The sequence below is a fragment of the Nylanderia fulva genome, unplaced genomic scaffold, assembly GCF_048542155.1.
Source record: "Nylanderia fulva isolate GAGA-0341 unplaced genomic scaffold, ASM4854215v1 Scaffold60, whole genome shotgun sequence".
NCBI lineage: Eukaryota > Metazoa > Arthropoda > Insecta > Hymenoptera > Formicidae > Nylanderia > Nylanderia fulva.
In genome coordinates, this window is record NW_028190699.1 from 708,092 (window position 1) to 722,863 (window position 14,772).

Consider the following 14,772-nt stretch of genomic DNA (forward strand, 5'->3'; position numbering starts at 1 on the left):
TTTTTTTCTATTTGCCTCATTAAAATCACATCTCTTTTTCCAAAATACGAATATGCATAAAAAAAGCATAAGAAAAATTAAATAATTTTTCTTTAGATGTAAATTGTATATCACATATAATTGTATATATATATTTTTTTACTTATTGTATTTTATATTTTTATATTTTATTTAATTACATATTTTATATATTATTTTATTATTGTATTTTATATCCTTATATTTTATTTAATTACATATTTTATATATTATTTTATTATTTTATTATTATATTTTACATCATTATATTTTAATTTATGTTATTTTATTATTATATTTTATATCCTTATATTTTGTTTATGTATATATTTTATATCCTTATATTTTTTTATTTATATATTTTATATATTATTTTATTATTTTATTTTAATTTATATTATTCTATTATTATATTTTATATTCTTATTATATTTTATTTATTTATATATATTTTATCTTTATATTCTAATTTATATTATTTTATTATTATATTTTATATCCTTATATTTTAATTTGTATTATTTTATTATTATATTTTATATCCTTATATTTTAATTTATATTATTTTATTATTATCTTTTATATCCTTATATTTTAATTTACATTATTTTATAATTATATTTTATTTATTTATATATTTTATATATTATTTTATTATTATATTTATATATTCTCTATTATTATAGATAAATATACAAAATTCAAAATCTTTCCCGCGAGAGCTGAAGGATGCCGAAGGTGTGTTCGGGCTTGGTCCAGCTATTCCGAGCGATCCCGCGTCGACGTGACGTCACCGACGTCGCTTCCCACCCGTCCGTCATTCACATTCTCCGCCGTCATTCGCGCGGACGTGATAAAAGGTCGCCGCAGTCGACGCCGGCCAGTTACATCCATCCACGTCGTCGCGAGGAGACGCCGGGAAACGCGTTTGTTCATTATTACAAGAATTTGCAAGGCCGAGAGAGATCAACTGTCAAGATGTCTTGCCCGGCGAGAGATCCGGCATCGGAGCAGCTGAACAATTACAAGAAGAATATGAAGGTAAGAAATTTCTATTGCATCGTACGTATTACATATGTGTGCGTTACAGCGGCGCTCAAACGAGTTATTCTTGTTTACACGCATATTTCGATTCAAAGGAATGAAAAATAGAAATGAAAACAAAAATTATTTTACATTTATTCGCATCTCCGGATCACGATTCTGTCAGTCTGCGTACTTTCGACTTTTGAATTGTTGTTAATAATATTTGTGTCACCTTGCACGAAATTAACATGTGTGTAGTAGATAATTATCCAAAGGCAGAGTGACTCGGCTACTTTGTAACTGATTGTAATTGCGTGCTATTGATTACATTAAAAAATGTATAGATATCTTTTAATATAGAAATACGAATTAAAGCGAAGTGAAAAAATTTATCTTCGTTTATTCAAGAAAATATTTATCTAAAAATTGGGTTTTTTACCATATTTCACATTTTTTAATTATATTTTCTTTTATTTTATTATATTTATTATATTTTTTTATTATGTTTTTTTATTATATTTTCTATTTATTATATATTTATATATGTAATTTATATATATATATTTAGAATATATTTTAAAAATATGTATTATATGTATATAAGTATTTTTAGAATATATTATTATATATTTAGAAATAAAATAAAAAAACATACTTTTAACTTGGGATTTTGTTATTAAGTTTTAAATTATTTTAAGTATAAAAATATAAAAAATTGAATAATATAATTCAATAATATATGTTTATTTAAAGAAAAAAGTTTTAATTTTAAAAATAGAATTCTCAATGTCTTGAATATGACATTTTTTCATTACTTTTTGCCATATAATTGCACTAACATGCATAGATGCATTAAAAAGTAGGCGACAGTTTCATTACATAAAATCGTAATCGTGCAAATTATTATTTGCTATAGGTTGTTTATATACTAACACGAATATAAAAATTCTATTTGTATATATATCCTAAGTGAAAGTTTCTTTTAATGGTTATCGTAAAAACTTTATCTTTTATCCAGGAAAAATATATATAAATCAGCTATAAATATATGTAATTATAAAATATATGTTCATTATTTATTTTATGTTTATTACTTATAAATAAACCATAATTATAAATAAAATATTTTCTTTCTCTTGTATATAATTTTAGTCTGTATGTGTTACAGGAAAAATAAGAATAATTTAAAAATAATGAGAAGAATAATTGTTTGCTTTATTGTTTTGGAAAAAAAGTAAAATTTGAATAAGTGTGAAAAAATTTTTTTAAATTAAAAATTTTACTTTTTCAAAAAGAAAAAAGAATCCTTTACACACAGAAATTATATAAGAGAAAGGAAACTTTTATGGACTTATATAATATATGCAATTATATATTTATATTTGATTATCTATGGATACATTTTTTTCATGATAATACATTTATGATGATTATAAAATATCTACTCGATGTGTACAATTATTTTAAAATTTCAAATTGTTATATTTGAAATATTTATTTACATATTTATAATTACTTTAAAGTTAAATTTAGCAAAACCTGCTTCTACTTTTTAATTCTAAAAGACCTCTGAAACGTTTAAATATTCAATAAGAAAAAAAATGTCTCTCTCACCTGTTAAAAATGCTCAGTCACCGACTCTATTTTAGTAGAATATCCTGTATGGACATTCAAATGATTAAGTTAATGATTCACAAAATTGAAAACAAAGTTATAAGTCGGTTTTTGTTTTCAAAAGAGATAAAGTTAAAAAAAAAAATATTATTGCAAAAATTAGTTTTTTATTATTTTTCTTGTACATACAGATAGAAATTATAGGAAAGAAAACATGGGACACATTATAAAATGTGTATATAAATACAATTATAATTATACTATGTATATATATTTATATTTCATTAGATTCTGATGTGTAGAATTTTTTTCCGAAATTAAAATTATAAATTATAAATAACATTTATGATGATTATAAAATTGCAATCATTCTAAAATTTAAAATTGAGCAAGTAACTTTAATTTTTCAGTAAATAACTTTAATCTTGAAGTAAATAATTTTAATTTTTTGACCAAATTCATAAATTTTATAATCATGATTTTTTATATTTATGCAACACACAGATTTCTATTATTGCAATGAATTTTATTATCAATTCAGATAAAATTCGGAGCAAAATATTGTACAAACATATAATTTATAATCTCTTTGATAACTCTCTCTCTCTCTCAATTGCATCGTAAAAAAACCTTGTCCGCATTCAACTTAATGGAAACTTGTAACACTGGATTCTAATATTAGTTTCTACATCATATTAACGCGCACTATCAAAGATAAAAAAGTATGTACGATATGATAAGAATGGAAATCCACCCATATGCTTAAAAAAATTGCGAAATTCAAGTGATACAGATATAAGAATATTTGATAGGCTTCTTTTTTTATTTTCTAATAACTAATATATATATATATATATATATATATATATATATATATATAAGAAAAATAAAAACTACACCAAAATTATTCTGTCAATTTTACAAAAAAATATATCACAATTAAAACTGCACTTTGTAACTTGAGCATTAAATTTTTTTAGAGCATTTCTTTATTTGAATAGAATTATTTAAATTTTAGATGCTTTTTCTCGTGTAAAAAATTCTTATTTCAGTTGTTACATTCTTTTGTAAAAATCTTTGAAATTAGTTTTATTTATAAAACTGTATTATATAAGAATATTTGATACACTTATTTTGTTTTTATTTTCTAATATATAAGAAAAATAAAAATTACATCAAAATTATTCTGTCGATTTTATAAAAAAATCTATCACAATTAAAACTTCACTTTGTAACTCGAGCAATAAATATTTTTTATAGCAATAGAATTATTTAAATTTTGCTTTTTCTCACGCAAGATTTTTATTTCAACTGTGGCATTTTTTGTAAAAATCTTTGAAATTAGTTCTATTTATAAAACTGTATTTTATGTAATTAATGAATACTTATTTGGCATTTTTGTCCTTTTCTGCTTTTTTTTCTAAAAGAAATCCGTCCTCGACATCGTCTCAGTCAAAGAATTTATTGTTCGAGAAGAATTCGAGGAGAACTCGAGAGTTGTATAGAATCTTAAATCACACACATTATTGTGATTTATCGCAACAACGCACTTTAGATTTTTCTCGATACGTCGCAATCTCTCTCCGTGGTTAGCCTACAAACATATTTACAAAAAAAGTCACAGAGCTTTATCTGTCATACGTCACTTCGGAGCCGATGATTAAAAGCCGTATTTGCATATTTTTTATTTGTCACTTCTCAATCGAAGATGATTTGTTTTGCTCGCTAAATTATATATATATATATTTTAATACACATATATCAGTCGAAAATAACTAACTTAACCGATTATGTCATAACATGGCGTGATGAGTGCAGATAAATTATGGATAAGTTAAATATCGCTTTTATTCTCGATGAGTGACATTTTTATGTAACCGCATTTATCAGATCGGGCAAATTAAAAAATGTTCGATATTAAATTGCTTATCTCGTTTGACAGATGATAATATCGGGGGGAACGAACAATTATATAATATATATTTTTATAATATTATATAATATAAATATAATATAATATATATTTTTATACTATAAAATAAATATTTTTTTATAATATAATGTAAATATAATATAAATATAATATAAATATAATACAATATAATATAATATATATTTTTATAATATAATATAAAATATGTGTGTATGCACGCATGTACATATAAAATATCCCATACAGCACCGATAGATTGCAAAAACATCACAACAATCTTTCACCGCAATATTACAATATTGCAAATTCACTGCAAAATGTTGCTACATCATTGCTGTTGAATTGCAGCAATATTAAAATGTCCGCTTTTTGGAAGATTGCAACAAAATATTACAACAATATTGCAATAAATTAATATTAATGTTATTAATAAAATTATTGATTATCGTTAACATCTTTTATTGTACAATATTGCAAAAAATTATTTTATTACAGTATTATACCCAGCAAATACCAAGTTACAGTTATATAATTGTTAGTTGTAATTTTCCACTCAACAATATAATTGTTATAATACACGTATTATATTTTTGAGTGGAAAATTACAACTAACAAATTATTAGCATATTATATAGCTGTAACTTGGTGTTTGCTGGGTATATGTATATATATTACAATATATAAATTATAGAATTTGGATTACATGCAATATTTCCGAAATATTAATGTCATGTTGTTACAAGTGTGCTGGAATTTTGTGCACCTATATCTCTGCAATGTCTTTATAATGTTGCATTGCAACTTGCAACATTGCAACGTTGCTGCAATATAATTGCAATAATCTGTGCTGTATGGGATCATCTATATAATTTTGTAAGATATAATATAATATATATAATATATAAAAATATACATATAATTATACATAAATATTGTTTTACGTGAAATTTTTATTTAGAGCATTTAAAAAAATCTATTCGCAAACTGATTTACATGTCGAAGGAGTTGGCAACAAGTGGTGCCGAGTGCACTGACAATAATAAGAGTCGATTTGAAGATAAATTATGCGCTGTGTCATGTTGAACGCAAAGTTCCCAGGCGATTCGACGCAGCGAAGAGGCGTGTTGCTTCGCAAAAAGAAAAAACGAAGTAGTAGTCGATGCAATACATGTATGTAAATTAACTGTGGCATCCCGTTAATCAACCTGCGTAGAAGTAGAAATCGTATCGTGCGTCTATCTCTTATTGTATTGCGACTTAAAATGGTAAAGAAAATCTTCGATTTTGATAAATAAGCGTAAATCTAGAAAACATTATTATATAAATATTTTATTCAATATTTTTATTATATATAAAACTCTAAACCTTAAAATGGAAGACCCTGTATTATATATATAAATTTTATTATTAAACTTATTTTATTTTATTTTATTATTAATATTAAATATATACTATTACTTATTACTATAATGTATTTAATATATAATTATATATAAATATTGTGTTAAAAAGTAACGCAAAAATTAATTGTAACAATTTCAGTTGCAAGAAAAAATTATAACGTTTTCTATATAATAATCATATTTTATAACAGCCTTTCAATTTTTAAATAATTAGTATCTATTTTAGAAGTCATCGTAGAATTGTGAGAATTTGAATAACGATGTGAAAAAAAGAGACGATATTTAGATATTAAAAATATATTTGGGGACATAAATTTAGAAATTATTTTAGAAAATTATTATCACAACATCTGCTTGCGATGTGTAACTTTTGTGCAATATAATTTTCGCAATTAATATCCGTCTATTTTGATATCAAATCAGTTATTTGCCAATTTTTTATTAATATAGTTTCCGCAGTAATTGTTTATCCGATAGAAAACTTTAATTTAAGTAAAGATAATTCTCGCGATGATATCAGTATATTTTCGATATAAATCAGTTATTTGCCAATTTTTTTCTATCAATAACTTTCACAGTAATTGCTTGATGGCAGGAAAACTTTCTAATTCAAAGAAAAACAAGTATTGATAACAAACAAAGTGATTATGATTATTAGCTCTTCAGTAGGTATAATTGCCATAACAAGACGTCGAAGTGGGTTTTAAACAGGGTTGGATAATAACTAGTTAATTAGTTAAAAATTAAAAAAAAAATTAAAAAGTTAATAACTTTTAGCTTAGTTAATTTCAAATGTATTAATTTTTAATTTAATTTTATTAATTCTTTTCCTAAGTTAAATTTTTTTTATTTCTAAATACCATTATTATTTTTTTTTACAAGTTATAAACGTATTATTTTTAAATTAAATTATTCTTAATTTTTACGTTCATTTTTATCATCAATTGTAATTACTCAAAAATATATTTCTATATAAAAATCAAAATTTTCTTGTTATTTTAAATTTAAAAGAATTAACAAACAAAATTCTAATTTAATATAAATAATGTTTTTGGAAATTAACTTTTGATTTAACTTCAGTTAATTTAATCTTAACTTCAACTGAGTTCATTTTTGTTCGTGCATCTTTTAACTTAATTAAATTAATTTTATAAGCAATTAACTTTAACTTAACTTAATTAAAAAAAAATCATTAACTTACCCAAGCCTGAGTTTAAAGATGATTAGATATGATTTCGAAAGAGTTATTTATACAAGGATGATTCTTTGCACACTTTTATATATTGATCAACGGATATGAGATTATCTTCTTATCTTACGTTACGATTTTATCGCGATTTTTATCATATATAAAAAGCGCGCTCGCTCTCTTCTAGTTTGTAGTTTCATTAGCGAAATGAATAGTGACAAGGAGCATCGTCATGTCTGTCGTGGTTTCTCCCTTGCGTTTTGGAAAAAAAAGAAAAAAATTAATCTGGAGGAGATTTCTGATTGTGTAACAGAATTTTACGACTATTGGTACAATGATTAAGTTGTCGCTTAACTATACATATAATCTTTATGTGTGTGCTTGGCTCATCGTAAAATTCGTCGACAAAAATCATTAAAATCACAATCTTTTAAATTTTAAAAAGTTAGGATTAACAGTGAATTGATAAAAAAATGTAGTGATACGATTAAAGGTTGTTCGATTATAAATACTTTTATTTTGATATAATTTTTTAAAATAAAATTAACATATGTATATCATTTATATAAGATTCTTAAAGAGAATTCTTTTTATAAGGATTTTTTTAAGATTTTTTTTATAAGATACTTCATGAATTTTAGTTTCTAGCATAAGAATTATTTTATATAAAAATCTACAAATCATAAAAATTTTGAATATGTCAATTTAGCAATAAAAGAGACTAATAAGAGTCAAGTGCAAATAAAAAACTCTTGAATATAAATATAAATTTAAAGATATAAGACAGGCAGTAAGAGCCAACTCGCGGATGACAGTGCGTTATCCTAACGAAACTAAATTTTTCGTTAGGATTAAGTATCTGTGCACAAGGCACCAAATATTTTACTTGGTCACGGCCAAGATTTTTAAAATATGAAATAATCTCATATTTGAGATTTAATTTCAATAACCCTTTCACCCCCCTACGGAAATAAGTAAATGCAAGAGAAAAATATAGATCCGAAAGTCGCTGAATCGGGAATCGAACCCGAGACCTTTCGCTTGCCGAGCGACTGCTCTTCCAACTTGAAATTAAATCTCAAATATGAGATTATTTTATATTTTAAAAATCTTGGCCGTGACCAAGTAAAATATTTGGTGCCTTGTGCACAGATACTTAATCCTAACGAAAAATTTAGTTTCGTTAGGATAACGCACTGTCATCCGCGAGTTGGCTCTTACTGCCTGTCTTATATCTTTAAATTTATATTTATATTACAGACTCTTGAATATATTTAACAATTTTATATAAATCTTTTTCACATAAAATAACTCGCTGCGCAAATAATAAATAGAGAAAATGATTTTAGGAATTTTTGTTTTATATGAAATCAAATTTATTTCATATAGAACCAATTCACACTATCAGATAATAAATAAAAAAAAATAATCAAAAAGACAAAGAAGCTCTTATAATGCAACGTAATAAATAAAAATAATGAAAGACCAACTTACGAGCATACAAATAGGTGTAATAGTAATATAATAAATTTAACAATTTAAATTCATGATTTCTAAATAAAATTGAATGTATATTATATTACACTTATTTGCATGCTCGTAAGTTGGTCTTTCATTATTTTTAAGAATAATAATTCTAGGAATTTGTTTTATATAAAATTGGAAAAAATTATATATAATATATAAATATTAAATATAAATATTAAATTATATATAAAAATTATAAAAATTTTATAAATATATCTTGCATTTTATATAAATTTATTTTGCATCATTCGACAAAGAATATTAATCCCAATTTATTTTTTCACAGGGTGATCCACCTGTATTATTAACTGCAAATGGAGCACCTATTGCTGAGAAGAAGGCCAGCCTCACGGTTGGTCCTCGTGGACCCATGTTGCTGCAAGACTTCGTTTACCTGGACGAAATGTCGCATTTCGCCAGGGAGAGAATTCCGGAACGAGTTGTACACGCGAAAGGAGCCGGTATGTTTTTTTAATATTTTTTATTTATTATTTTTACACACAATTCTTTATACAATTCATTATTTTTTATTTTTTTTATATTTTTTATTTATTATTTTTTTATATTTTATAGAATATATAGCTTTAACATTATCTATTAATTTAATCGATTAACTTTATTTATTGTAGCCGATATTCATACAAAAATGTATGTTGTATTTATTTATTGTATTTTTCTTTTTTCAAGGTGCGTTTGGCTACTTCGAAGTTACCCACGATATCACCAAGTATTGCAAAGCCAAGGTATTTTCCAGCATCGGAAAGAGGACTCCTATTTGTGTGAGATGTTCCACCGTCGGTGGCGAAAGCGGTTCTGCTGACACTGTCAGGTAATAAATAGGAAAAATGCCACAAGGTAGCATAAATTATATTAATAAACTCTCACGCGCAGAAATTTTAATAAAAAATATTCATTCAAATAAGTATACATCCAAAATAATCTTCTATATAAATATATGCCACACATTAATATTATATATATATATGTATATATATTACATTAATATTATATATATATATGTATATATATTACATTAATATTATATATATACATATATATTATAAAAATTATAGCATTTAATATTTATTCTATTTTTAATATTATTTTATTTATAATTTATAATTTCCTATTTAATATTTAATAATTATTTATTATATGTATTATAAATAAATTTTAGGCAAATTTATAAATTTTTTAAATTTAATAATTTATTACAACATTTAATAATAAATATTATTAATAATTGATAATATTAATTTATAATTTTATAATAATATATAATATAATATTAATATATAATATTATACTATATATAAAATGCAAAAAATGCTAACATTATTTTAACGAGTATATCATTGGAATAAGTATGACACAACTTCCGTCACAAATGTTCACAATTGCATGCTTTTATCTTTAGTAGAAAGCAAATGAATTGCTGTCTCGCAGTTAGTTACATTCGTCTGCAAAGTAAATATTGCATTCAAGTGACTTTTCGCGGTACAGTGATTTTTCATCATTCAGAGCGTGAGGCAATAAAGGAAGAAAACCGTAAGAATATATAGCACATTACTCTTCTGAATCGTGCTTGGCTGACGCTGCAACTAATTCCAAGACGATCAAATGATAATAAACATGTATAAAAATATTCTTGCATAATGTTTCTCTTATCTATATAATTATTACCGATTGCGTTTCAGAGATCCGCGAGGTTTCGCCGTCAAGTTCTACACTGAGGAGGGTATCTGGGATCTCGTCGGCAACAATACGCCCATCTTCTTCATCAAGGATCCCCTCTTCTTCCCAAGTTTCATACATACGCAGAAGAGAAATCCCGCGACCCACTTGAAGGTTCGTTCAAACGTGACTGCAAATAGCTAGCTAAGGATCAATAGAACATATTAATAGACGTGGACTATATGAACAAAATTTTCTTTCCTTCTTTTTTTAGGATGCTGACATGTTTTGGGACTTCATCTCTCTCAGACCCGAAACGACGCACCAAGTCATGTTCCTCTTTGGCGATCGCGGCATTCCCGATGGATACCGTCACATGAACGGCTACGGTTCTCATACATTCAAGCTGGTGAACAGCAAGAACGAACCAGTCTACTGCAAGTTCCACTACAAGGTTCTTATCTTATCAGAAAAAATAATGTAGCTTGATCTATTTACGTCAAAATTGCCTGGAGAGATTACAAATATTTGATGTTGATCCGGCAGACCGATCAAGGGATCAAGAATCTCCTCGCGGAGAAGGCCGGTGAGCTCAGCGCTTCCGATCCCGATTATTCGATCAGAGATCTCTACAACGCGATCTCTAAGAAGCAATATCCGTCCTGGACTCTTTACATCCAAGTAATGACCAACGACCAAGCGAAGACCTTCAGGTGGAATCCGTTTGATCTGACAAAGGTAGATATATTTATCGCTCTTCGCTTCTATCGGATATTTTACTTTGTATTCCAATTCTGAGTAGTGTTCTCTTTTTCTTGAAAATCATACCAAGTGTTTTTCTTATAGGTGTGGCCTCACAAGGAATATCCGTTAATCCCGGTGGGCAAACTGGTGCTGGATCGTAATCCCGAAAACTATTTCGCCGATGTAGAGCAAATGGCCTTCGATCCGGCGCACATGGTACCCGGTATTGAACCAAGTCCGGATAAAATGTTGCAAGGTCGACTTTTCGCTTACGGCGACACTCACAGACATCGCCTGGGACCGAATCATCTTCAGTTGGCGGTGAATTGCCCTTACAAGGTAAAATACCATACATTATACTCAGTGATGGGTAAGATACATTTAAAATGTATCTCGATACAGATACAGATACGTGTAAAAATATATATTTAGGTACAGATATAGATATACAAATTAAAATGTATATAGATACAGATACTCAGATACTTTAAAAGTATCTCGATACACATCAGATACTTTTTAATTATATTTTATCACAATAATGATAATATGCACAAAATGTACTGAATAATTATTTTATCTTTATTAATATTTTTGTTTATATTACGACTTTATTTGTTAGTCTTAATACGTGAAAAATGCCTCAAAGATATCGTCACTCAAATTATTTCGTCATGGTACTAAAAAATTTGGTCAATGTTTAATAATAGCTCAATCGGTGTTAATGACGTTATGTTGATAACTTGTAGTTCTGATTTTTTAATAATTTAAAGAATTTGGGTATTCAGAAAAATATGTGAAACTGTATTTGCAAATGTATCTGAAAAAAGCAATTCAGATACCATGTTTTGTATCTAGATACAGATATAGATACTTCAATTCGAATATATCTCAGATACAGACTCAGATACACAAAATGTATCTAGATACTACCTAACACTGATTATACTTATATATAATAAATACTAATATTATATATATTATATACTAGTGTATTCTATAATGTAACATAGATAATAGTTATATAATAAATTATATAATAGTTTATATAATGAATAATTCTATATAATAAAAGTATAAGTATTTATTAAAATATATATCTCTTAATGATTAAAAAATGCAATTTATTCTCTAGCAGGCGATCTCCGCGATGCATTATCAACGAGACGGTAATATGCCGATATACAATCAAGGGGGCGCGCCTAATTATTATCCGAACAGCTTCTCCGGCCCGAAGGAGTGTCCAGCCGTTCGTTCGCCGCCGTTCCCCGTAAGCGGAGACGTGGATCGTTACAATCCCGAGGACGAAGACGACTTTGGTCAGGCCACTAACTTCTGGAAGAAGATCCTCGACGAACCCGCGAGAGAGAAATTGGTTCAAAACATGGTCGGAAGTCTGCGCAACGCCTCGGTGTTCATCGTCGAGCGAGCTGTGCGAAACTTCGCCCGAGTGGACGTCGATCTTGCTCAGAGATTGACGGATGGTTTGCGCAAATGCGGGATACAGATCAACGCTTTGGGAAAATCGGCCAATCTCTAAAGAGGATATATTATATATTGATATATTTGTTATCTTTCTCTTTATTCTCTCGCTTACGTACTTTTGTACTATGTAGTTTTTACTGAAATATGCAATATTTTAATATTGTTTGTTGTCACAATAATTGTCACTGAAAATATTTTCCTCCACAAATGTTATATAACTGCTTTTAATTACTTGGATGTTTCTTATTCTAAAGTTATTTTTCCCTGTAACTTGTAGTAATATATTTTACAAGGGTGTAGGTGCTGGACATATTTGTGGTGCCTTTTACATATATATAAGATGAAATATATATTGCCTAACCGATGAGGATAAAAATGAAAAATGCTTTATTTTACTCTTTACTAGTTTCTATTGTATTTTTACTACAGAGCTGTTAATTATATAAATAAATATTTTTTAGACATGATTATTCTTTTCAAGAAAAAATTGCATGTATGATAGGGGGATTTATATATGTAAATAAAATTTGAAATCACTTTTACAGATTGCATTATATATCGTAGCGTTTTTTTTCGCATTATTCCCCTCGTAATTTTTGCGAACATTATTTTCTCAAGAATTTAAGATAGCAAAATATTTCCATCTTTTTACAATACTTTTTCAATTAACTGAATAGTGCATACTTTATTCATTTTATTATTATCAAAATTTAAAGAACAGTTTTAAAATAATTAATCTTTTTAATTTTTAAATCAATTTAAAAAAATTATAAAAAGAATCAATTCAAACTTTTTTCATTTTCTCTCTCTTCAATATTTATTTTGAATAAAGAAAAAATTGCAGGTTGAATTTACAGATTCTGTAGTATATATGACGTGTATATATATACACGTTTAAAAAATGCGCGCGCGCTTTGCAGCACAGCGTGACATGTGACACGTGACACTTTCGGTCAAATTCCTCAACCGAGATCCTTGCATAAATACAGGTTGCATAAATACGATTACAGCTATTCGCTCAGAAGAAAAATTTGCAGATAAATCCTATAAATTCGATAAACTTGGGAAAGCTGCCCACTTTCTCGTATGTAAACTGCTAACCTTATCGTATACGATTTTAAATTTTAACCTGCACTACTAATTTATTTATTTATTTATTTTAATAAAAGATTTTCGAGAATGAAGTCTCATCTTTTTTACAGATTTCTCGCAGTAAAAAAATTGTGAGTGTTCTTTTTATAAAATAGGCTCGCCTGACCTTCAAGAATATATACAGCCTCTCTTCTCGGATCAAGTTATGGTCAATTTTTTACATAATATATATATATATATATATATATATACATATATTGTGACATCCAACATTATGCCAGACAGGTATTTACATTTAAAAGAAAAGATTTATCTGGGAACAAAATCTTACAAATGTTCTTTTTTTCAATAATAAAGTATATTTTAATTTTAATTTAATTAATTATTTTATTCTTGATGTAAATTGTTTTAGTATTTTAATATTAGTTTTTAATAATAAAATTAATATTATTATTAATATATATAAAATTAATTTTATTATTTTCTTTTAATTTGAAAATTGCTTTGTAGTATAATGTAGAATATGTTTAGTGCACAGTGATTGATTCTTCCTTTAATTACATCGATACCTATCAAACGCTATAAAAATTGGAGGGTCTAATTATATGTAATCGAAAGATATTTTGTCAGGAACAAAGTTTTGGTTGGTGTTGGAGTAATATTCAAGTAACTCTTTGCTGTCTTTTATTTAGTCACAAATTATTAAAATCTACGGTATTATTAAATTTCATCCCTGCTCTCTTATATTGATCAGTTTTTCAGTTCTTGTTTACAACAATGTGGAATATTAATAGGAGATTTGTATTTTATCAATTAAAAAATAATTTTTTAATTATTTAACAGTGATGTTCTTCTTTTAACAAAATATTAATAAGTGATAAAAGTTTTATATATTTTCAGAGTCAAAGAGAGTCAGAGAAGTGCTCGATCTGAACTTAATCAAGCAGCAAGCGGAGAAGGATGTATTAGATTTTGATCAGTATGCGCAGTACATAATCTCTGTTATGAGTAAGATATGCACGTTAGTGAGCTCTCGCAACAGGTGGACATAATTGAGACATTCAAAA

The 14,772-nt window shown here is 26.4% G+C and overlaps 1 protein-coding gene across 4 annotated transcripts; it reads left to right on the forward strand.

The window, feature by feature from the left end:
• Positions 1-872: 872 nt before the first annotated feature.
• On the forward strand, positions 873-13,169 carry LOC114937410 (catalase-like). Of its 4 annotated transcripts, none has more exons than XM_029310850.2 (8): positions 873-1,059; positions 8,997-9,171; positions 9,398-9,539; positions 10,408-10,558; positions 10,659-10,838; positions 10,931-11,122; positions 11,231-11,467; positions 12,264-13,169. In XM_029310850.2, the coding sequence occupies exons 1-8, from the start codon at positions 997-999 to the stop codon at positions 12,666-12,668; spliced, it is 1,545 nt and encodes a 514-aa protein (XP_029166683.2). In that variant the 5' UTR covers positions 873-996; the 3' UTR covers positions 12,669-13,169. The 4 variants fall into 4 exon arrangements, with proteins under 4 accessions (XP_029166683.2, XP_029166684.2, XP_029166685.1 ...); XM_029310851.2 differs by having other exon boundaries at positions 12,267-13,169; XM_029310852.2 differs by lacking the exon at positions 873-1,059 and adding an exon at positions 7,376-7,489.
• Positions 13,170-14,772: the final 1,603 nt, after the last annotated feature.

Coding starts and splice junctions, on each gene's coding strand:
- LOC114937410 (XM_029310852.2), top strand. CDS start 7,391: ATGAATAGTGACAAGGAGCATCGTCATGTCTGTCGTGGTTTCTCCCTT. Junction 9,172..9,397: donor TGTACACGCGAAAGGAGCCG/GTATGTTTTTTT, acceptor TCTTTTTTCAAG/GTGCGTTTGGCTACTTCGAA. Junction 10,559..10,658: donor ATCCCGCGACCCACTTGAAG/GTTCGTTCAAAC, acceptor TTCTTTTTTTAG/GATGCTGACATGTTTTGGGA.